At 43.1% G+C, this 23,718-nt stretch overlaps 1 protein-coding gene across 1 annotated transcript; it reads right to left on the reverse strand.

Moving 5' to 3' along the window:
- Nucleotides 1–448: 448 nt before the first annotated feature.
- On the reverse strand, nucleotides 449–23,484 carry gpr139 (G protein-coupled receptor 139). The gene is made up of 2 exons (XM_076988597.1): nucleotides 22,921–23,484; nucleotides 449–6,129 (listed from the first exon to the last, which is right to left on the reverse strand). Exons 1-2 carry the CDS (start codon nucleotides 23,066–23,068, stop codon nucleotides 5,165–5,167), a joined length of 1,113 nt encoding a protein of 370 aa, XP_076844712.1. The 5' UTR covers nucleotides 23,069–23,484; the 3' UTR covers nucleotides 449–5,164.
- Nucleotides 23,485–23,718: the final 234 nt, after the last annotated feature.

Raw genomic sequence — 23,718 nt, forward strand, 5'->3', positions numbered from 1 at the left:
GAAGTAGATGTGCACAATTTGTTTGAATTCTACAAACAGTGACTGCAGTTAACAGAGATGCAGTTAATAGAAATTTGGACTACACAGATGTCAGATCTTTTGGGTGTGAACACTGGGTTGGACCATGCCATGGCTGTCAGTAATGTAGTTTCAGTATGAAGATGTCCAGCTTCTGAGTAGGTTTGGATAAACTCTTAATATTTCTGCATGAAGTGAAATCACAATTTTCAGTCATGATCTGAATTTAAACTTTTTAGTAAAAATTTACAGAGTATAAATGTATTTTGGCCAGGGTGTTATATTAGTAGAATAAGTAAACTCGACAAGGAGGTAAATCTCTATGAGCAGAGCTGGTGTGGACTTATGTTAAATCAGTGGTTCTCAAAGTGGGGGGCGCGCCCCCTAGGTGGGGCACGGAGCTATTGCAGGGGGGGGGGGGGGGCGGAGCTTGAAAGTAAAACGTGCACATGTGTCAATTTAGGGATGCACCGATTCCGATATTAATATCTGAAAAAATTCTAGATCGGGTATCGGGGACAATGTGACCGATCCATAAAAACAGATCTATTCAGTCTAATTCTATGCTTGTAACGCTTTTCGGAGTTAGTTCAACCTTAAATATCCACTCTGTCCCGGATAGAAGTGAACTTGGACAGTTAACAGGCGAAAAAAAAAGATGAAACACGAAGCACACAGAGGAGAGGTGAATCACTGACTCGTACTCGCACTGGTGGTATTCCACTTAGTCCGTTTATTTGCTGGTTGTCCAAAATAAACCTGGGCTCCAGCAATACTTCACTGTTCATACATGAACTGGTGAGTTGTCCAAAGCTCATTGAATGCGTTACTTACAGAAATAAATTAAATAGCAGTGGTCTGACTCGGTTTACGGCAGAAAGCTAAAAAAACAATATTCCATACGCGCGCTCAACTCGCTCCCTTAAAGAGACAGTACACATATTTCTGGCCGTTACATGCTTTGTGCTCTGCGTGATGTCTGCGCTTGCAAACTAGCCGCATATGTATTGCTGTTTCTCTTATTTCATCTCCTTATTTATTTTAAATTATATTTAGAATTCTTGAACCATTTAAAAGGTTTCTTGCAGTTTATTTTTTTCATGTTTGACCAAAGTTGTGAACCTATTGTTTTTATAAGTTTCAGGTTCTTTGGTATTATTTATTTTACATTCAATGTTATATTCATAATTGCACTGACTGAACAAATGCAAGTTGTGTTGTTTTTACATGTTTTATGTGTGTTTAAGTGTGCTATACTGGTGCAGAGTTTTCAATAAACTTGTAATTCAGTATGTCTGTGTTTTAAAAAAAAATGCTTTAAGTCGATTCAGCACAGTTTTACTCTATCAGATCGGTATCGGCAGAGGCGGTCTTTGCATAGAGGCGTGGCTAGGCAACTGCCTTGGGCCCCTCCCACTGCAGCTCACTGTAAAGGTCCCCTGATTAGCAGACTTATTTCTCGAATATTAATGTTGATGGGCCCCATAGCAAAATTCGCCTTGAGCCCCCAAATTGCTAAGTCTGCCACTGGGTATCGGATCAGTATCGGCCGATACGAAGCCTCAGATATCTGAATCGGTATCGGAAGTGAAAAACGTGAATCGGTGCATCCCTAGTCAATATGGAGGGGGAGGGGGGGGGCGCAAAAATATTCTCATCTACTATACTAAAGGGGGGCACGGCAGAAAAAGTTTGGGAACCACTGTGTTAAATAATGAATCAAGTAGTCACTACTGATTCATTAATTTCAATTAATTTAATTAGTTAAATAAGCACTTCTCATGCAAACATTTCAAGAGTTTAGGTAAATTAGTATCATTACACTGATCTTTCTTATTTAAGAAATTTTTATAAGGCAAAATAATTCCACATGCCATATTCCATAGCTACATTGACATAAATAGATGAAATTACATGAACAATCATCTTCATTAAAAATAATAAAAGGATCTTTAATATAGAAAAAATGTCCCATACCGGAGAAAATGATGTTCACAGATATATAATTGGTACACATATCAAATGTCTTCAACATTAAAGAGCTCATATGACGTCTTTAGCAGTGATAGTTTATATACAATGTTATATGTTTGAAAGTCAAAACATACAAAGAGAGTAACATAAACTACATCACCTGTCAGCTACATCATCATTTGAAGGGATGGAGATGGAGAATTTGGAGCCAGTGTGCATGGCCAACTTCCCTGCTTGCCTCCATATGAAATCTAAAGCACTACGTTGGTGGAGGCAAACCTGTGGCATTATTCATCTGCACCGTCATTTCTATCTCATTCCTCTTGTCTGCTGGCAAGGTTGGCCACACACAGCAGTTTTATGATGGCTTGCGTAATCATTTGTTAAAGGCTAGTGGAAAACCTTTCATGTGATTATAGATTACAGATTATTGATTCGTCTACCAGAGTGAAGAGACTGATATTGACTATACGCATCATGGCTGAGTGTCTATTGGTGGAAATCATACTGTGTGTGCACACTGTGATTGTAGATGTCCAGACTGTCTCACAATTATTGGGGGGACGGGTTAGAGCTCCAGAGTGGCAGCTGTCCTTTACTCAACATAATCAGACTGGAAAACCTGCTGCTGCCTTTCAAGACTAAAGTATACTGACATATAACGACAGACGGAAAATTTATAATAAAACCTCTAGTTTCAGCTCTTAAGTAAGCGGTCTAGGTCATCCAAGAAGAAACACGTCAAAAGAGGCATACCATCAAGTTCAAAATATTTCATATTGACAGTATCTCCACCATAAACATATTCTACACTTTCTTTTGTATAAATACCTACATTTGTTTCTAGTTTGCTCGGATCACCTGCTAAAACAGAAGGGAAAAAGTCGTTGCTCAAAAGTAAGTCATAGTCATTCGGGTATCGTGGTTCAAGCACCTTTGGCTAATAATTTGTAGCGTTTAAATTTCATTAGTGTGGATGTATATGATTTAGGTGATTTAGTCAGTCTTAGCGATGGAGTAAGAGTAATAAAACCTGGACATACGTTTTTAAACTTTACAAAAAACAGCAAAAGCCTTGGCTAAGACTGCAAATTTATAACACATTATAATCACCTCATACAGGCAGCTGGCTACAGTGAGAGAGACTGGCTATGTGTTTCCTTGCACACAATAATGTTTGCTGTGACAGTTTGTAACACACCTAGCTAGGTATGGTGTGCTTTGTTTAGCACAGGAAGCTCCCTAATCTCAAAGTGTATCCTGGGGACTTTTAACCCGGCCCATTACTCAGTCTAGGAATTTGCCTGCACTACACCTCCAGATCACTTTCAGCACTTCTAAAACTATCACGACTTCTACTGTTTCAGTTTACCGTCCTCATAATTGATTGTTTCTTAAAATACTTTTAAACTTAAAAATAGTTCTTTATAGTTCTTTAAAATATTACACTGATATTTTAGAACAAAGACAGTGTCATCGACATTTGATTGGTCCTCAAAGACACATGTATTCATAAATACATGGAAAAAAGCAATAAAGAAAATGATATATTTGTATATATCCTTACATTCAAAGTTCATGGGAAATGGCTTTAAAATGACACAATGTGTGTATAAGAGTTGTTTAAGTCTAATACAGCAATCATTGTGTCATGGTGGTTAAGGATCTATGCACTCTGGTCATTCTTTGTCATGTACAGTGAGTAAAGGTTCTGTGTGCAAATAAGTCTTTTTCAATTATACTTATAATTATGATCATAAGATTTGTTTGTCAAATCTGACATTCTTAAATGAGCACATTGAACATGGCCATTTCAGTTTCATAACAAAGCTGTTGCAGAAAGAAGCAGTTAAACACACATGCCAAAGAGTCATTACAGTTGACTAAATTCACTGGTGGGTGTTCACTAGACTGCCAGTCTATTATATTGACAGGCAGCAGAAGAAATATTACAATGTAACTTTGGTTGGCTGCCTTTGCTTACTGATGATGTCAGAATTAACTGCCATCAGGTACATACCTGATATATACCGGAAACCTTGTCTTAAAAATTAAGTTAATCTTATAGCCCTAAATAAGTTTTTTTGTTTCTTTATATATTTAACCATAACCTAAACAGTCATTTAATAGCACATTCATATGTAAGACAACAAATACACACAAAATGTTGCGCATTTCATATTTGATACTTGGGTAATATCCATCAACAAGTTATTATATATTTGTTGTTTTTTGGAAAGAAAGAAAAGAATAGAAACGTGTTCACCTCAGACCACTGAACTCTTCAGTCCTGCGAGGTCTATGAGTTCACCTCAGAGACGGAGACAGGCACAACACACTTTGCCTTCAAGGTTGCAAAGGCTGTGATGTATATGTGTACGTAGAAAAGAGATTCTACATGCACATAATACCTGAGGCTCACCTCTAAACTTCATTTTTTGCAAAAGCCATAGAATTATGGTACGTGGCACCAGATCACATACTTTTAAAATGGAAAACAATTAAAATACCAAGTGGTTGTTGCACCAATACATCAAAAAGTGTCAGTGTGTTTGTTTCAAATCACGAGGCCTCTACATAAGTATAAATACATTCATTTTGCATTAATACTGGCAATAAAAATCAATATCTAACAAAAGGCCTTGTATCTGTGATGGAGAATTATTTAAAATACTGAATAATGAATATCCATATTGGCTAGAATACCAATCTGAAACATCTTTAAGAACTCTTAAAACAAAGTTCTATTCTAAAGGTTCAGTTCTAAAGGTTCAGTTCTAAAGGTTGTTTTTCAGATGAATCACATATAACACATCAAAGAGAATAGTGCTTGAACACCAAGTCCATCAGTCAGTGTGTCTTCTGATTCAGTTTCACATCGGGACATTCAACAGTTTACTAAATTTTTTGAAGCTGAATCCTTTTTTTTGCATTAATATCCTGCTGGCATGTTTACTGTAAGTGACAGCTTCATCAAAAGTTATTAAACCCATTTTTGAGTTCAACAATTAAAAGTGCTGTGGATCAAACCTCAACCCTCTCTCAATAGCCATTTTAAAGCCATCTTTTCTAAACCAGTCATACTTTAGGCCTGTTTGACATGCTCCTTTGCTGACTTGAGCTGTTTGGACAAACCGTTAAGTGCAGCTTTTTCAGTAGCTACCGTCTGTGCTCAGGATGATATGCAGACTGGTTTGCCATTCTTATCGTACTGGTACACAAGCATCTTTATGCAGTGGGAGTTGGCTGGGGAGATCCAGGGGCTACTGGTAATGGAGAAGTTGTGGCTGGCGTAGAAGGGAGGCGGCTGCTTCTTACAGCGGAAAAAGGACTTGAGCACGGTGGCCGCCATGACCCGGAAGCGCTTGCTGATGAAGCAGTACAGGAAGAAGTTGACGCCGGTGTTGAGCAGCGCCAGCATGTTGGCCACGTCGGTGACGAGGTGGAGCGCCCGGGCGGGTCCGGGCTGGGTCGGCTGCGCCGTGTACAGGTGGTAGAGGATCATGACGGTGCGGGGGGCCCAGAGCACGGCGAAGACGGAGGTGATGACCAGCAGGATGGCGGTGGTCTTCCCCGTGGAGTAACCGCGCAGACGGAAGCAGCTGCGTCTGCGACGGAGCTTGCGCACGATGACGGTGTTGAGCGAGAAGAAGACGGAGCAGGGCAGGAGGTAGACCGTGGCGCAGTGGGCCCACACCAGGACGTGCTGCCCCGCGTTACCCCCGCCCCCTCCGCTCGCCCCGGGGAGGCCGTGCCACAGGTCGGGCCACCAGTAGTACGGGGCGCTGGAGAGCAGGCAGCCCGTGTAGACGGCCAGGATGACGCGGCGGGTGCGAGCGGGGTAGGAGACGCTGTGGTAGCGCAGAGGGTGACACACCGCGATGTAGCGGTCTACCGTCAGGGGAACCGTGATCCAGATGGAGGTGTGGATGGAGGAGAACTCCAGTACTTGCACCGTCTTGTTCAGGGAGGGTGGCAGAGGCGTCCCGAGGATGAAGTCCTCCAGGAGGAAGTCCACAAACACGATCAGCAGGAGGACCAGGATGTCGGCCACCGCCAGAGCCAGGAGATAGTTGTAGGACGACTTCTGACGGCGTAGCACCAACTGGGACAGGATGATGACGGTGAGGATGTTTGCTGGGGAGGACGAAAGAAAGAAATAAACACAGGAGGATCATGGGAGAATGTTGACGTGAGCGGCAGCAGAAATGAAAGGGCTGAGAGGAAGAGAGAGATTGAGAATAAGTCACCATTATTCTGAGAAAAGGGTGGAGTTGATTATGACTAACTGAATGTAAAGTTACTGAATAACTAGTAGTGTTTTTAACCACTGGACAACTACAGTTTGGTGAAAAAAACACTGGACAAAGGTTGTCCATTGAATACATTTAAACTTCATATCACAGGAAACCCAATACCCAGAAGCACACATACATGAGTAGGTGCCCCTATCATAATAAATATCCATTGAGGAATATTAGAATGAATAGCATTATTGCATTATAGAGGTTATCAGAAGGGTTTCTATGCAAAAACATATGAGTACATTGAAGTGACAAATGCAGTTTTGCTTGTCTTTAATTGAACACTTACAGTTTTAGCTACAAGTAAAGAAACCTCCACAAATCTTTCAGTAGAATTAATGCAACATAATGTAAAGGTAAAAAGTAAGTCTGCAGAAAGGAAGCGACCAGACTTCCACAGAGGGACGGTGTGTGAAGTTATGCACCATATGTTGTTAACATGTAACAAAACAAACGGTTTGTGATTTCTGACCGTTTCTGGTTCACCTTCCGGCAGGAGGTGCAGAGGCCCTTCCATCCCACCGCCTGTGGGCTTCACGCCTCCCCACCTCCCTCCACCTCCCTCCACCTGTGCTCCTGCCCCTGGCTTTCTCCCACTTGTTATTTCGAATACACGTGAACACACAGCGGCGACTGGGGAACAATGGGCTGCTCGCAAGGATGGTTACCGCAATCTCCCGGAGCTGTGTCAGTGTGGCCCAGAAAATCAGACAGAGCGTGACCCTCCCTCACCCCCCCTCACCCCTCCCACTGTCAGCTCAGACCTGCACAGCTCGGAAGACCACATGTGTAGGAGACAGAAACAACAATCAGAGTGAGCCGTACTGGGGGAAAGAGAGCACGGGCTAAATGGGACCAGCATTATTTCAGCTAAGCTACCTGCCACTGGCACAGTGGGGAATTTTGTACCCAGATGGTATGATTACTAACAGAAAAAAAACCCTTCTGCTTCAGGCAAAGTTGAGTTTTCTCTTGCTTCATAAAATATTCTATCAAACTTGCATCAAGATAGATTGTAAAAAAAAAATCATTAGGGTTAATTTTTTATTATTGTCAGTTCTCCTGCCCACAAATCTTCAAATCAATGTTTTTTTATTTAATGAATTACTCATCGAAACATATTTGTAAATCATAATCAATGTGTCATGAAATATATGTCAGCTTCAAGTCATGATAATATACCTAAATATATATAAATAATATATGTGTCTCTCACATATGTGTCGCAGCCCCTCAGGAATATTCACCACTTTTGTAATAATCTCCATGTTCGGTATTATCAAACTGAACGTCGGTAAACTGAACAGAAATGCCCAAAAAACATCAAAGCAGTTCGCATGAGTCTGTGTTTGTCTACAATTCTGAACTGAATCGAGGTGACGTCCCTCTGTTCCCTGGTCAACTCATTGGATAATAGATATGAAATTAGATTAAATATGACAGCAGGGAGTCTGGAGCGTTACACTTCACAGCACCAGTGTGTCAGCTGATCAGAAATTACAAAGCACGCTCCAGATAAAGACTCACAGTGCCAGCCATGCCAAACACACACGTTTATATAAGCAGACATTCAAATGCACACAGAATGAAGTGCAGAGAGGAATATACAGAGATGACACTGTATATCCTGTCGGACACAATCATAAACGAAACAGGGATGTGCTTTGTACGGTGTTTGTAATGGGCTGTGTTCTTTCTCATATCATTCAGTGGCAAAAACACACAAATAAAGCTCAGAAATGATACAGAATACTCTGCCCTCCAGAGATTCTCATTCAGTCTGTGTGCATCTGTCACAAACACCTTGTGTTTGTGGAATAACACAGGGTGTTTGCTACAGGGTCTCTAAGAGACTAAGAGACAGCACCAAAGGTGCAGAAGTGCATGAATGCTAAAGTATATGTTAACACGTAACAGAATCACACAGCAGTTTTTCACAGAAACAAAAAAAGGTTCTATGAACCAAATAGCTTTTTCATGGACGAATTTCTACTTTGCTGGTTTTATGTTGCAGATTTGGTAAATGTTCTATGAAAAACTCCACATACAATCTCCCATAAAACAGAGCTTACTCACTCTGCTCATTTAGAAAAACGCTAGTGCGAAAAATGGTTAACTGAGTTCATTCCAATTACCACAATAATGTCTAAGGTGTAAAAACGAAACAGCACTTTGTTCACACACCAATTAGGACTTAGGGATGAGTAATAGGGCCACAGTGATTATATGAAGATCTGGAAGAGGAAGATCTAAGCACCAGTGATCTCAGCAGAGAGGTCAGACAGGAAGAGGAAGACAGCTGGTGGTAATAAGGGTGCTGTGATTCGCCATGACAACTCACCAAGGATAGCTAGGCAACAAGAACAACCAAATGTGCGACTGTTCACTGAGCCACCAGGATTTCAGCCAATCAGGGAAGTATTGTACTTTATACATGGTATTATATATTCTTGTGAACCGGACGTTGAGTTTGAGTCCACAACTAAACAGAGGCAAATGGTGGCTATTCTGAGAGCAAGTCACCACACTGATAAGCATGATAACAGCTAACAGTACAATCTGCTTACAGAAGAGAACTTTTGGAGACCGGGGCAAATTTTAAAGAATCATTCAAATTAGTACTGAAACCACTGATGCAAAAATGCAAGAACGGAGCAAGTCATCCATGTTAGTTAGAAAGGAACTTGTGAATGTGAAGGATTAGTGCTTGAAATATGTATGTATGGCTAGTGATGTAGAGTCCTGCACCAACGGACCCGTGCAGGACTCTAGAGTGATGTATTTCAGCACTATATACTTCTTTACACCCTATGTGTTACATTTATAGAGCTTTGGTAATGCTTTACTGTGTAAAGTGTTTCTAACACATCTGTATAGAGAATATTTCAAATTGAGGCTGGAGAGAATCTTCATGAGTACATCTTCAAGGTCAATGCAGAAGGAGGAGGAGAAGTCAGTACGTTACTAGACAGCACGTTACTAGACAGCATGCAGGGTGTGTCACGATGTACCACCACCAGTAATCACCGTATGCTCCACTACATTTTGGTCCTTTGTCATCTGTAATTTACACATCAGTTTACAGTATATATGCTACGGTCAAAAAATGAAACAAAATCTAGTCTCTATCCAATCTCCCACTCAATGTTTTTCACCAAGGATCGCTCTGTCTGACCAGGTGAGCTTGCCTAGTGCTTGGGTACCTTTTTGCAAATTCCAATCAGGTTCTAACATTTTAGTGAGAAATGGCTTCTGTCTGCCTTTAACAAGACCTGGATGGCAGATGGCAGCATTGACGGTGGTCCTTCAGTAAGGGTTTCCCATCTCCACAGTGGAACTGTGGATGGGGCCACTGAGTTCATGTTCATCTGTCAGACCAAGGTCCTTTGTCTCCATATACTCAATTGACCTCATTGGACAGATCTAGAAAGACAGTTGATTGTTCCCAACTTCTTTGACTGAATAATCATGCAGACAGCTGTGTTCCTGGGCACGTTCACCGCCACAGTGATATTGGTGTATCTTTCACCAGACCCCCGCCGCAGGTCTGTGGAACTGAGAGGCTGACCTTAGTGAGGTTGACCTTAGTCTCACTCTTGAGGCTTAATCTTCACCCTGACATACACCATCAACTGCAAGACCTTAAATAGTAAAAATGTAAATGTGCCATAATTGTCAATTGTGATTTTTTCACCGTTATTGAAATTTGTTCTCCACTTTTTACCCATCTGTGCAGTTAGAACACACACACACACACACACACACACACACACACACACACACACACACACACACACACACACACACACACACACACACACACACACACACACACTAGTGATTACTAGGGGGCTGTGGATCACACGTGCCCAGAGCGGTGGGCACCCCTAGCCCGGCACCCGGGGAGCAGTTGGGGTTAGGTGCCTTGCTCAAGGACATGTGTGTGCATGTACTAATTATGTCCAGTCATATCATTTAGGTACAGGTGGACTCCATTGATGTTGGAGGACTCTTTCAACTCCACTGGTAGAAGTTGGATACACAAGAGCTCATTTGCAAGTGTCATTATTAAGGGTATGAATACTTATGTAAATGTGATATTTTCAAAAAACATTTTTTTTTACAAACTAAAATCATTGTGGAGTACTGTAAGACTGAACATAAAAAAATCCATTGCAAGATTCATGTAAAACATACTAAAGCATTTGAAAAGTTTTTTGAATTTTGGATTTATATTCTGATTCTGATGTTCTAATATAAATAATAATCATCCAGTTTTATTGTAGAATATTTAACCTCTCTATGCGGAGATCCCTACCTAGTGAGACGCTGATATACACTGTGCTCCTGCCTTTGAATGTGTAATGTAACATTCTAACCATGTGTATCAAAGTGTGTCTCTAAGCCTCAGCTGTTGAGAGCCCCTGGCTACATCAGAATGACAATGCATTACAATGTATTAACAATGCATTACAATGTATTAACAATGCATTACAATGCATTACAATGTATTAACAATGCATTACAATGCATTACAATGCATTAACAATGCATGTTGCCTGATTCTTTACTTTCCCTTCTCTTTGTCCTACACATTTATACTTCTATCTTTCTTAGGTTTTGTTTTTCCTTGATTTACTCTTCACGACTCTCCTCTCCGCTCAGCTTCTGTATCAAATCTGTCCTTCCACCCCTTCTTTATCTATCTTTCTTTCCTGCAAGCTCCATCTGTTTCTCTGGGCTCTCTCTCTCTCTCTTTTCACACCCCATCACTTTTCTTTTGTAATACTCTTGTTCACATCTTTATTTCCTTTCCCTCTTTCCTTTTGTCCTCTACTCCGCACACTCCTCGAGCAGACGGGGCTATTTCAGAGAGAGCGTGTTTTCTAGCTTTCTCCCTCTCTCAACATTATTCCAGCCCTGATTCCCTGCTGTGACTTTGCTTATTTAGACCAACCAAAGTGGCCCACAATAGGGCTGCAGTTTGCCTGGTGTCTGGCAGGCCTCTCCTGCATGGCCCGTTCATTTTAATTGACTCATCTTTGCCAGTGCCTGAAAATGAGAGCCACCCATTTCTATCACGTTGCTTTGCTTTCGTGAGCTCGTGTTTCTGTGTCCGCATGTTATGCAGGATCACAGGTGTGCATGCATATGAATTATGAATTTAGATTCCAAATGAGAGAATCAGGTGTATAGAGGTAAAAAAAATAATTTCAATGGGTTTTGTGACTGTGTGTGTTGGGGGTGGCGTAAACTGTGTACATAAACTGAGAAAAGGTTGGTTGCATAACCTAATACAACAGACTCCCATGAGGCATAAAAATACTGCACGCATTTAGAAAGACATTAGAGTCAGCTGGCGGCTGAACTGAGCAATGAAGCAGATTATTACTAAGGACGTTTTCTCAAGAAAGACAGAAAAGCCTAACATCATGCAGGTAGTCATTATACAGGTCAAACCTGAAATCTCAGCATTCACATATCAACCACTGTTCTATTATATATGTTCACCGCTCATTCGTGTTCTTTAATGTTTAATAAGAATATTGCCAGCAGCATCAGTGATTGCTTTACCCTGCAGCCACTGTAATATTTCACATAGTACTAATTGATTCTAGAACAAAGTGGAGTATATTTGTGGGTGTTTCTGCATTTTCCGATAACAGTTTCAAGGGAACATTGTGTAAAATGCTAGTATTGTTTGTACAACAAAAACTTGAGCTTTGTATTAAGCAACCAACGTTTAAATAGAAAAAGAAAGAAAATACATATAAAACCATCTGGATTTGCTGATCTATCTAAGGACTGTGTGGGTTTGGTCCTAATATTCTAATAAGCACACTTGATTGGCACGCGTCTGTGCAAGAATCCCATCCTGCTGCATCAGTCAAGTAGAACTAGAACAGGAGTGAGTGGGTCACTAGGGGCTGTTCGTCTTCACGTGTGTGAACCCAGAACTAGAACAGGAGTGAGTGGGTCACTAGGGGCTGTTCGTCTTCACGTGTGTGAACCCAGAACTAGAACAGGAGTGAGTGGGTCACTAGGGGCTGTTCGTCTTCACGTGTGTGAACCCAGAACTAGAACAGGAGTGAGTGGGTCACTAGGGGCTGTTCGTCTTCACGTGTGTGAACCCAGAACTAGAACAGGAGTGAGTGGGTCACTAGGGGCTGTTCGTCTTCACGTGTGTGAACCCAGAACTAGAACAGGAGTGAGTGGGTCACTAGGGGCTGTTCGTCTTCACGTGTGTGAACCCAGAACTAGAACAGGAGTGAGTGGGGCACTAGGGGCTGTTCGTCTTCACGTGTGTGAACCCAGAACTAGAACAGGAGTGAGTGGGTCACTAGGGGCTGTTCGTCTTCACGTGTGTGAACCCAGAACTAGAAGAGGAGTGAGTGGGGCACTAGGGGCTGTTCGTCTTCACGTGTGTGAACCCAGAACTAGAACAGGAGTGAGTGGGTCACTAGGGGCTGTTCGTCTTCACGTGTGTGAACCCAGAACTAGAACAGGAGTGAGTGGGTCACTAGGGGCTGTTCGTCTTCACGTGTGAACCCAGAACTAGAACAGGAGTGAGTGGGTCACTAGGGGCTGTTCGTCTTCACGTGTGTGAACCCAGAACTAGAACAGGAGTGAGTGGGTCACTAGGGGCTGTTCGTCTTCACGTGTGTGAACCCAGAACTAGAACAGGAGTGAGTGGGTCACTAGGGGCTGTTCGTCTTCACGTGTGTGAACCCAGAACTAGAACAGGAGTGAGTGGGTCACTAGGGGCTGTTCGTCTTCACGTGTGTGAACCCAGAACTAGAACAGGAGTGAGTGGGTCACTAGGGGCTGTTCGTCTTCACGTGTGTGAACCCAGAACTAGAACAGGAGTGAGTGGGTCACTAGGGGCTGTTCGTCTTCACGTGTGTGAACCCAGAACTAGAAGAGGAGTGAGTGGGGCACTAGGGGCTGTTCGTCTTCACGTGTGTGAACCCAGAACTAGAAGAGGAGTGAGTGGGTCACTAGGGGCTGTTCGTCTTCACGTGTGTGAACCCAGAACTAGAACAGGAGTGAGTGGGTCACTAGGGGCTGTTCGTCTTCACGTGTGTGAACCCAGAACTAGAACAGGAGTGAGTGGGTCACTAGGGGCTGTTCGTCTTCACGTGTGTGAACCCAGAACTAGAACAGGAGTGAGTGGGTCACTAGGGGCTGTTCGTCTTCACGTGTGTGAACCCAGAACTAGAACAGGAGTGAGTGGGTCACTAGGGGCTGTTCGTCTTCACGTGTGTGAACCCAGAACTAGAACAGGAGTGAGTGGGGCACTAGGGGCTGTTCGTCTTCACGTGTGTGAACCCAGAACTAGAAGAGGAGTGAGTGGGTCACTAGGGGCTGTTCGTCTTCACGTGTGAACCCAGCACTAGAACAGGAGTGAGTGGGTCACTAGGGGCTGTTCGTCTTCACGTGTGTGAACCCAGAACTAGAACAGGAGTGAGTGGGTCACTAGGGGCTGTTCGTCTTCACGTGTGAACCCAGAACTAGAACAGGAGTGAGTGGGTCACTAGGGGCTGTTCGTCTTCACGTGTGTGAACCCAGAACTAGAACAGGAGTGAGTGGGGCACTAGGGGCTGTTCGTCTTCACGTGTGTGAACCCAGAACTAGAACAGGAGTGAGTGGGTCACTAGGGGCTGTTCGTCTTCACGTGTGTGAACCCAGAACTAGAACAGGAGTGAGTGGGTCACTAGGGGCTGTTCGTCTTCACGTGTGTGAACCCAGAACTAGAACAGGAGTGAGTGGGTCACTAGGGGCTGTTCGTCTTCACGTGTGTGAACCCAGAACTAGAACAGGAGTGAGTGGGTCACTAGGGGCTGTTCGTCTTCACGTGTGTGAACCCAGAACTAGAACAGGAGTGAGTGGGTCACTAGGGGCTGTTCGTCTTCACGTGTGTGAACCCAGAACTAGAACAGGAGTGAGTGGGTCACTAGGGGCTGTTCGTCTTCACGTGTGAACCCAGAACTAGAACAGGAGTGAGTGGGTCACTAGGGGCTGTTCGTCTTCACGTGTGTGAACCCAGAACTAGAACAGGAGTGAGTGGGTCACTAGGGGCTGTTCGTCTTCACGTGTGTGAACCCAGAACTAGAACAGGAGTGAGTGGGTCACTAGGGGCTGTTCGTCTTCACGTGTGTGAACCCAGAACTAGAACAGGAGTGAGTGGGTCACTAGGGGCTGTTCGTCTTCACGTGTGTGAACCCAGAACTAGAACAGGAGTGAGTGGGTCACTAGGGGCTGTTCGTCTTCACGTGTGTGAACCCAGAACTAGAACAGGAGTGAGTGGGTCACTAGGGGCTGTTCGTCTTCACGTTTGTGAACCCAGAACTAGAACAGGAGTGAGTGGGGCACTAGGGGCTGTTCGTCTTCACGTGTGTGAACCCAGAACTAGAAGAGGAGTGAGTGGGTCACTAGGGGCTGTTCGTCTTCACGTGTGTGAACCCAGCACTAGAACAGGAGTGAGTGGGGCACTAGGGGCTGTTCGTCTTCACGTGTGAACCCAGAACTAGAACAGGAGTGAGTGGGGCACTAGGGGCTGTTCGTCTTCACGTGTGAACCCAGAACTAGAACAGGAGTGAGTGGGTCACCAGGGGCTGTTCGTCTTCACGTGTGTGAACCCTGCAGTGCTGAGTTGGGGACTTGCTGGTTTGCTTTCACCTGCTCAGACATGAAAAGGCAACTCAAGAGAGAAAGCAGTTTTGATAAGTAACATCTGACTTGGGACTGCCGAGGATGGAGATTTATCTCAGAGGAACACCACACCACCGACCCATGACCCATGATATAGCATACGAGCTTGAATAGTCTGCTTCATTCACTGGACATAAACTGAATTTTAGCAAAAGTGAATGCAAGAGTGAATGTTTCTCACTTCTTAGCAAAGGAAATAAGGCCAGTTGTCCATGTCCTTAAACAGGTTTTCAATATTTGATATTAATATTGTAGACTCCCTTTCCAATGCTTCATATAAAGAATTTTGATAACTCAGATCAGATCTGTGATATCTGATCTCAATAGATGGTCCTATCTGCCTCTACCAATGGCAGTAAAAACTTTGAATACGAATATACTTCTGAGATTTTTTAATATTTACCAAATGTCTCCCACTCTTCTTGTCCAACATATCAGTAGATAAGGCCACATTACATCTACAGTATATAGAAAGGAAATCCCCAAAGAGTTTTGAAAGTGACCTACTCTTGTGCTTATGCAATAATGTGTGTGACAGAATTGATTTGTACACAGCCAGATAAAAGGTAAATGTCCTAATACTGCAGACACCTGCTATCACTGTGCAATATATCAATTTTAACACATGTTCTGGATATGTTGTAAATTAGCAAATGTTTGGTCCAATTTGCACCCTTATTTCATTTAGCCATTTTTTGTGTGGAACTAGATTGTCTCCAAATGACATGAGAAATCTGAATGTGAAAATTTTAATTCATATCTAACAGCTCCTATGTGAATATTCTTATCTGGGAGTTTACACAGTGCAGAAGGTTTTCACATGCTTAAATAAAAACAAACTACCTGTCCATCATTCCTTTGAGAAATCCTTTCAGTCTGGAAACTTTTGAGAACCTTAAAGACTTCTTCAAGTTGAGTTGCAAAAACCATCAAGTACTACAAGGATTTTTTTCAACAACCCAGACCCCTCCAGGCTGTGTAAAAGCTGTTTGACAAATAAGTAGAGTGCCGACCCAAATGCCTTGACCTTCACGCTCACCTTAAATTGAAGAAAAATCATCCACATAGTGCTCTGGATCGGTGGGAACGTATTTGAGAGTGTGGGAACAGCATCCTGAATTCACAACTATTTGCATAATTAAACTGTGTGAAAAGGTATGAGTAGTTAAGACTAAAGTTGGGCATCACTTTTGTATTTTCTTTATTTGTGTGTAGGCCTATTATTTTATGCCTGCAGAAATCACATGTACTGAATTGTACAAATCTCACTGAAATAATAAAAGTTCAATAAGCAGATTATAAATGAATAAATGATAAATATTTGTGTGAGCCAATAGTGACAGTTTTATGATTATGTAATATTTATCTACATCTACATAATGTTGGAGTTTTTGTAGAAATGTTTGGATTATCCAAAGCACCTAACAATAAAATGTGCTGTATTAAAGATGATAATCTAACATAATTTTCAAAGTTGAACTCAAATTTTCAAACTCACCTTTGAACTTTCAGAGTACTGAATCAGTGGGACTACAATACAGAAACACATCTCAGGCTAGATAGCTATAGTTTCTAGTTAGCCATAGATTCTAGTTAGCCATAGATTCTAGTTAGCTATAGTTTAATCATAGCTTCCAGCATTTTGCAAAGCACATTTGTAGGACCAAAATTCTACTATGCAAACATGATTGTTGTAAATATTGTTAACTTGTACTAGTTATGCTCTCTTAGCCTGGGGCAAGTGCAGTCAAATTAGTTTAGGCTGGATTATGTCTCTCCTGTTTAATTATTTATTTACTTGGTTAATTTATTTTTAATTGCCTGGAAGATCTATTTTCAAAATCCAACACAGAAGGGTAATGAGTCTCTCATGAATAAACTACACTGGATCATGTGTAATCACCTTAATAATGTTGATCAAAAACATGACTGTGTTGTGCCATTGAAATAATAAGTAGATTTCACACTGTTAAAATAAACATTTGTAGTGGAACCAAAATCCACATTCACATTTTCAAAACACGTACTGTGTCTCCTACCTCACCCTGGCAATATGTTAATCAGAAACACATAGTGTAGCTCAACACTGAACCTCTTCAAACTACAACTGATTGCAGCTGATCTCAGCAGGTATATCTCATTTTTGCAGTTTGTCTTTGTTTTGTTGATAGGCCTTCTGTTCTTTTAATAACTGCTGATGGAATTTGGGTCTTTTTTTCTTTGATTGCTTCAGAAATTACTAATCTTCTGTTAACAATTACACAAAGAAAGAGTTGTCAACTGCGAGAACACTTTGCAAAAATGATTTTTACAAGTGTTTAAATGTCATCCCAGACAGCTGCCCAGAACCTTACAACTCTTCTCTTACAACAAATCATCTAATCTTTTACATGAGATTACAACATCTGAGGTCTCTCTTAATAAATTTAATGAATGCATATTTGAATGATGGGAAAAGGTATATTTCACTTGTGCAACAAATGTGAGAAAAGCTAAACAGTTTAAGAACTTGTAAATTGATCAGTCACACAAAAATGATGTCTAGTTATTTCTCAGGAGATTTGAATGGAATGGGTGAGAAAAAGCCCTTAATCTCAAGAGTTTTGGGCTCAGAGCTACAGTATGTACTGATGCGGGATCAAAGCTGCATTAGACTTTTACCATGCAGAGGGTTCAAGATTTAATGATAACGATAAAATTTACATTTTGTAGACTACTAGTAATTAAATGAAATATTAAGCAAACCAGCTTAACATTTAAGACTGCCATTGTGCCAGTTGTCCACTCACACAGCAGATACATAAACACAAAACACATGAATGCATGAACACAGGATGAACACAGGACGCATGAACACAGAACACATGAGCACAGGCCACAGAACACAGGACACAGAACACAGGTATCAAGAGCAGCTTCAGGGGCTGGTGTGGGTGGATTCTCTTGTTTCCTTCTGATCTGCAGGTTGGCTCTGTAAAAGCTGTACATCAGAGTGGAGACCAGCATACAGCAAGAATGTCAAGGAAAGCCCAAGGGGAAGCTGCGAATAAAACCCCATTGACAGCCCCTTACGTGACCCGTGGCCCCCGGCTCTGTGTGCTGACTAATGAGCTGATGGAGCGGAGGGTGGTGGGAGATTCTGAAGGTATTCCTGGTCTCAGGGGCACGTGGTGGTGGAGGTGTTTGGTACCGACCCCATCCCTAAAGCATGTCCTTTCTGATTTCCTGTGGGACAGCTGATACTGTCACTTGCTAGAAGAAGGAAATCCCCCGGACGACGGCGAGCACACCGGATCAGTCAGAACCACAGCCGGAACCATCTTTCATCGAGGATTTCGCAGAACCAAGACCTGTTCAAAGCTGACGAGCGGTGATCTACTGTCCCTGCTCCTGTGTGTTCTGTCTCTTGGCTCCCCCGTCCTGTGCCACAGAGCCTCTGATCGTCTGCTAAAGGCTGTGTCTGTCTTCTGCATGGCTGGCCCTGCCAGCTGCCCGTATCTAAGCCAGGGTGCACTTCCTGCACTGCACAGTATGGGCTCGCGTGTAGGGGTTGTGTTATGGCTGGACTGGAACTCTGCTGTTGTGGGACTATTTCAGGCATCACTTGTTCCTTGCCTCTCACAACTGATCCCAGCCACCACGCACACACCTGCTGTTGCATCGGCGTGAGAGTCTTCTGGAAACTGCGAAGTGGAAGGAGCAGAGAGGCAGAGCTGCTTCTGCGCCACCCATAAATTGATTTTTCTTCCTGATTGCAGAGAAACCAGAATAGCAGGGAATTTAAAATGTACCCTTAAAGACAGTGTTTGTGAACTTTACCCTTAGAAAGAATGATCGTTTATTTTGATCTTGGCCATTTTTTTGTTGTATTATGTTTTTCAAAATGCACACACTGTAACTATTCTAACATATAAATAGCTAACAGGTCATGAAAATTAAAAGTTTTTTCATGGGTCTTCAAAACTGCAGTCACATCCTGTTATCATTCTTTCAAGGAGCTGCTCTTATTTTCCTACTAGAAAATGAGAGAGAAAAAACAGAAAGTTTCTATTCTCTCCATCTGGAGGAAATTGGATTGGAGCTGCATATCTGAGGGTGACCTCGTAATGATCATAACCAAGGATTTGGTGCATGAAAGAGGAGAGGAATTCAATGGAAAAAGGAGAGATGGAAGAGGTGATGGAGGGGGGTGATGGAGGGGGGTGATGGAGGGGGGTGATGGAGGGGTCTGTGGGGTTAGGAGGGGTTGGTGGGGAATGCGAATGTGTGAGGTGGGGGTGAGGTAGGAAGGGTTGGTGGGATGTGAAGGTGAGGGAGGGGGCATGTAGGAGGGGTTGGTGGGGTGGGGGGGGCCATGTAGGAGGGGTTGGTGGGGTGGGGGGGCCATGTAGGAGGGGTTGGTGGTGTGGGGGGGCCATGTAGGAGGGGTTGGTGGGGTGGGGGGGGCCATGTAGGAGGGGTTGGTGGTGTGGGGGGGCCATGTAGGAGGGGTTGGTGGGGTGGGGGGGCCATGTAGGAGGGGTTGGTGGGGTGGGGGGGCCATGTAGGAGGGGTTGGTGGTGTGGGGGGGCCATGTAGGAGGGGTTGGTGGGGTGGGGGGGGCCATGTAGGAGGGGTTGGTGGTGTGGGGGGGCCATGTAGGAGGGGTTGGTGGGGTGGGGGGGCCATGTAGGAGGGGTTGGTGGGGTGGGGGGGCCATGTAGGAGGGGTTGGTGGGGTCTGGGTGTTTAGAATTTCAAAGGTAACTTTAAAGGTCACAGCCTCTTGTGCTGTGATTGGCATTATTTCTCCTTAGTCTTCACAGAGAGACAGAAACTCTGACTCAGAAACACAACTCATGCACATGGATCGACTCTAACATGGCGGAAATGAAGAAGTACAGAGTGTAAATGTTATCGATTCATTTTGGTTGAGAGGGAGATCATTCTATGTCCAAGCCGACTTATTCAAAATAAAAAAACTAATGAAAGTCATACACACACACACACACACACACACACACACAAACAGATACATGCGCACACATGTGAACAGTAAGCCTTGGTTGGGGGACATCAGATCAATGAACTAAATGAAAAATCAATGAGCCCATCTCTTCATTAAGTGGTGTGTGACACCCGGGTAGCATTGGGCTGTAGAAAGGGGCATTAATGTGGATGTGTGACCTTCTATCAGGGCCAGTCACTGAGGAGCCCCTCCTTGAATACTCCTCTCTCTCTAGCCTTGACATAACGTCCACCATCCATACAGCCGATGAAATCAGATTCTTCCAGCTACATTTGGAGACATTTATCTATATGTTTTTATCGGCCATAGCCACATTATAGCTAGTACAAAAAAGGGTCTGCCTCTAAGCAATGCTTTTACAAAGTGAATGCAGTAAACCATTGATGAAACAGATCAAAATATTTATCACCTAATTGTGATTCTTTCAGTTATTATCAAATTACATCTTTCAGTGGTTTGCTTCATACTTCACGTGCTCTACTACATACAGAAAAAAGCACAATATATATTTTATATATCTTTATATATCTTTTAGCCCTGTAACTGTAATTAGTGGACAGGCTTTTGTGTGACTTGAATCACACGGATGCTATCAGATGTAAATGTAATGTCTGCCTCCTGCTTTCTCACTCTCCCTCTGAACCTCCACAGCCAAACACAACATGGCCGTGTGATGTGCTAGCCTATTACGAGTGAACGATTAATTAAAAAGGTGGCAATTCGTTTTAGCTGTGTCGCCTGCTTCCTCTCTCTGAGCTCAGAGGTGTCACTTCACTGAAGCTATTATTAATCCCGCTCTGCGTTTCCTCATCTTTCTCCTTTTACCATCTCCTCCACACACAGACCATGAGATGATACATCCTTATATGGGCATTGTGGCATGATGATAATTATGTAATATTTATATTTACATGTACCTTAGCTTAGCTTTCAATAGCCAGGCAAAATTGTGCCAGTATTCTCAGAAAGCATCGGCACAATGTTAATATCCAAAACAGTTGTCAAGTAATTGATAATCTAAGATGAAACAAAGTGCCCGGCTACCAAAATATTCAAATATGCAAATGATTAACCAGGACAGCTGGGTATTTTGTATGGGCCAAATGAATCGAGAGTACACGCATTTAAATATTCTTCAAAGCAAGAGCGAGGCATTGCAGGTCAACAAAGTAACAGCCATGGCACTGAAGTGTTAAAGGATAGGATTAAGGGCTTTGCAATATCTTGCCTCGCTTTAATTCAGAAACACTAATCAGAATGCAGGAGCTACCACACTTCCTTTACTCAATTCATAACCAAAACTCTGCACCCTATATTGCTGTCAATGCAATTTTGAAAAAATATGTTTTTGGAAAAGGAGGTGTAGAACCATATGTGTGTTCACTGCGTCCTGTACAGGATTATATTTGTTTATCTATTGTCTGTCTATGTCTATACAGATATAATCATTAATACATTTGTGATTGAACTACTATGTATCAATATGAAAAGCAATACTTAGTACAGAAACAGTTTTGAAAGACTCTGTCTCTAGTGCAGGTATACGGTACAATGTTAAAGCAGCCAGACACACAGTCCCGCTGGGGTTCTTCACATAAGATTGATGTGACACATATGCAGGATTTCTCCAAAGTACACACACAAAATATACGACGTGCTTAATAATGCAATAATGTGTAATTACTCTACCATACAATCTATTAAATAAAAAATGCTATATATCTAAAATATATCTAACATCTAATTTATGCTAATGCAGACAGGTGTCTGATGCATTGATAATCACAACCATTTGTCTCTCACACTGAATTGACAATTAGGATGCAATCTAAGTGCCAGATTGTACTTCACTACACAGCATGCTGGCTCAGTTAACATTTTTTTCCTGTTCATTTTTTAAGATCAATTTGACATTTAAACCTTGAAACCAACGTCCACAAAAAACTACTATTATATGGAGCGTAGCAAACATGTCACAGAAGACAGAAGAGGTCAAGAACTGAGACAAACTGACAATTACTGTACTGTAGAGGGACGATACTGTAGAAACACAATACTGTACGGGGACATTTCTGTACTGCAGAGAGGAGCTATTATGCATAAGTGATGGTGATGGATTTATGGCCATATCACAAAGAACACGAAGACGTGTGAATTAGGTAGCTCGGTTCCTGCCTCAAGGGCATGTCTTCTGACCTGTCCCTCCTGACCTGTCCCTCCTGATCTGTCCCTCCTGACTTGTCCCTCCTGATCTGTCCCTCCTGATCTGTCCCTCCTGACCTGTCCCTCCTGACCTGTCCCTCCTGACTTGTCCCTCCTGATCTGTCCCTCCTGATCTGTCCCTCCTGACCTGTCCCTCCTGACCTGTCCCTCCTGATCTGTCCCTCCTGATCTGTCCCTCCACGAGCGGTTGTCCCTCTCTCCTCTTCCCCTAGTCCAGACTATGCCGTACTGAGTATGAGTGATACTGAATGTTCAAATAAATCTCTTTGTAGGTGACACATAAAGAAATGGTCCGTCACTGACTGACAGAACCTGAGTAAAAGTTTCTGCCAGAGGTCGGTCACTCACACTCAAAGCTATTTGTCGGCTTCATAAATAATACCTATAGGTAGGGGTCAATCTCAGCAACACAACCACACATTGAAGTTATTACACTATTGATGAAAGGAAAACTCCAACCACCAATGCTCTTCAAAAAGACAAATGTGCTGTAATCATACACAAACAGATGCATAATACATATTACAAGGTCACCATAAATGATCAACAGTGGATCTACAATCAGTAACAGTCTTAGCAAAGCAACATGCAGTGCACACACAAACACACACACATCTCCATATGTGTCCAGAAGCAATCAAGCACAAACACAGACACCAGCACTCCCCAGTGGGAATCTTACCGGGCAGGCCGAGACAGAGCAAGGTGCTGTAGTAGATAATGGGCAGGGGTCCTAGAGGGCAGCCCCGGGGGCTGTCGGGCTGCGGCAGCTCCGGGCTCCAGGCGCTGGCGTTGGGGGAGAGTGCGGGGAAGATGTGGCTGTGCTCCATGGCCTCACCGCCTTCCTCCAGCAGCTGAGAGTAGAAGCATGCGCACACAATGGCCGGGCTGCAGGACACGAGGAGAGAGGTTTCTGCCCTTGGCTGCCAGTCGACATGAAGGTGTGTGAGGGAAGACAGGAACGGTGAGAGAGCGCGGGTGAGTGTGTGTGTGTGTGTGTGTGTGTTTGAAGGAGAGACAGACTGATGCACGGATACAAATGATGGTGGTGATATGTATGAGTGTTGGGGGGAATGGGAGAGAAAGAGAGAGAGAGAGAGAGAGAGAGAGAGAGAGAGAGAGAGAGAGAGAGAGAGAGAGGAGAGAATGTGTGTAGGATGTGTGTGTGTACGAGGGAAGCTGAGAGGGTGTGTGAGGAGAGGTGGATGTAAAGGTAAAGAGTGGAGGAGGAAAAAGGCTGGATGTGTGTGAGCGAGTGAAAATGGCAAGATGGATAAAAGAGAGAGAAAGAGAGAGAGAGGGAGGAAAGGGGGAGGGGAGGGAGAGAGGGAGGAGAGAGAAAAGAGAGAGAGGGAAGAGGGAGAGAGATAGAGAAAGAGAAAGGGAGAGAGAGGAGAGAGAGAGAGAGAGAGAGAGAGAGAGAGAGAGAGAGAGAGAGAGAGAGAGAGAGAGAACAAGGAATAGAGGGAGAGAAGCCAGA

Source organism: Brachyhypopomus gauderio, unplaced genomic scaffold (assembly GCF_052324685.1).
Source record: "Brachyhypopomus gauderio isolate BG-103 unplaced genomic scaffold, BGAUD_0.2 sc63, whole genome shotgun sequence".
NCBI lineage: Eukaryota > Metazoa > Chordata > Actinopteri > Gymnotiformes > Hypopomidae > Brachyhypopomus > Brachyhypopomus gauderio.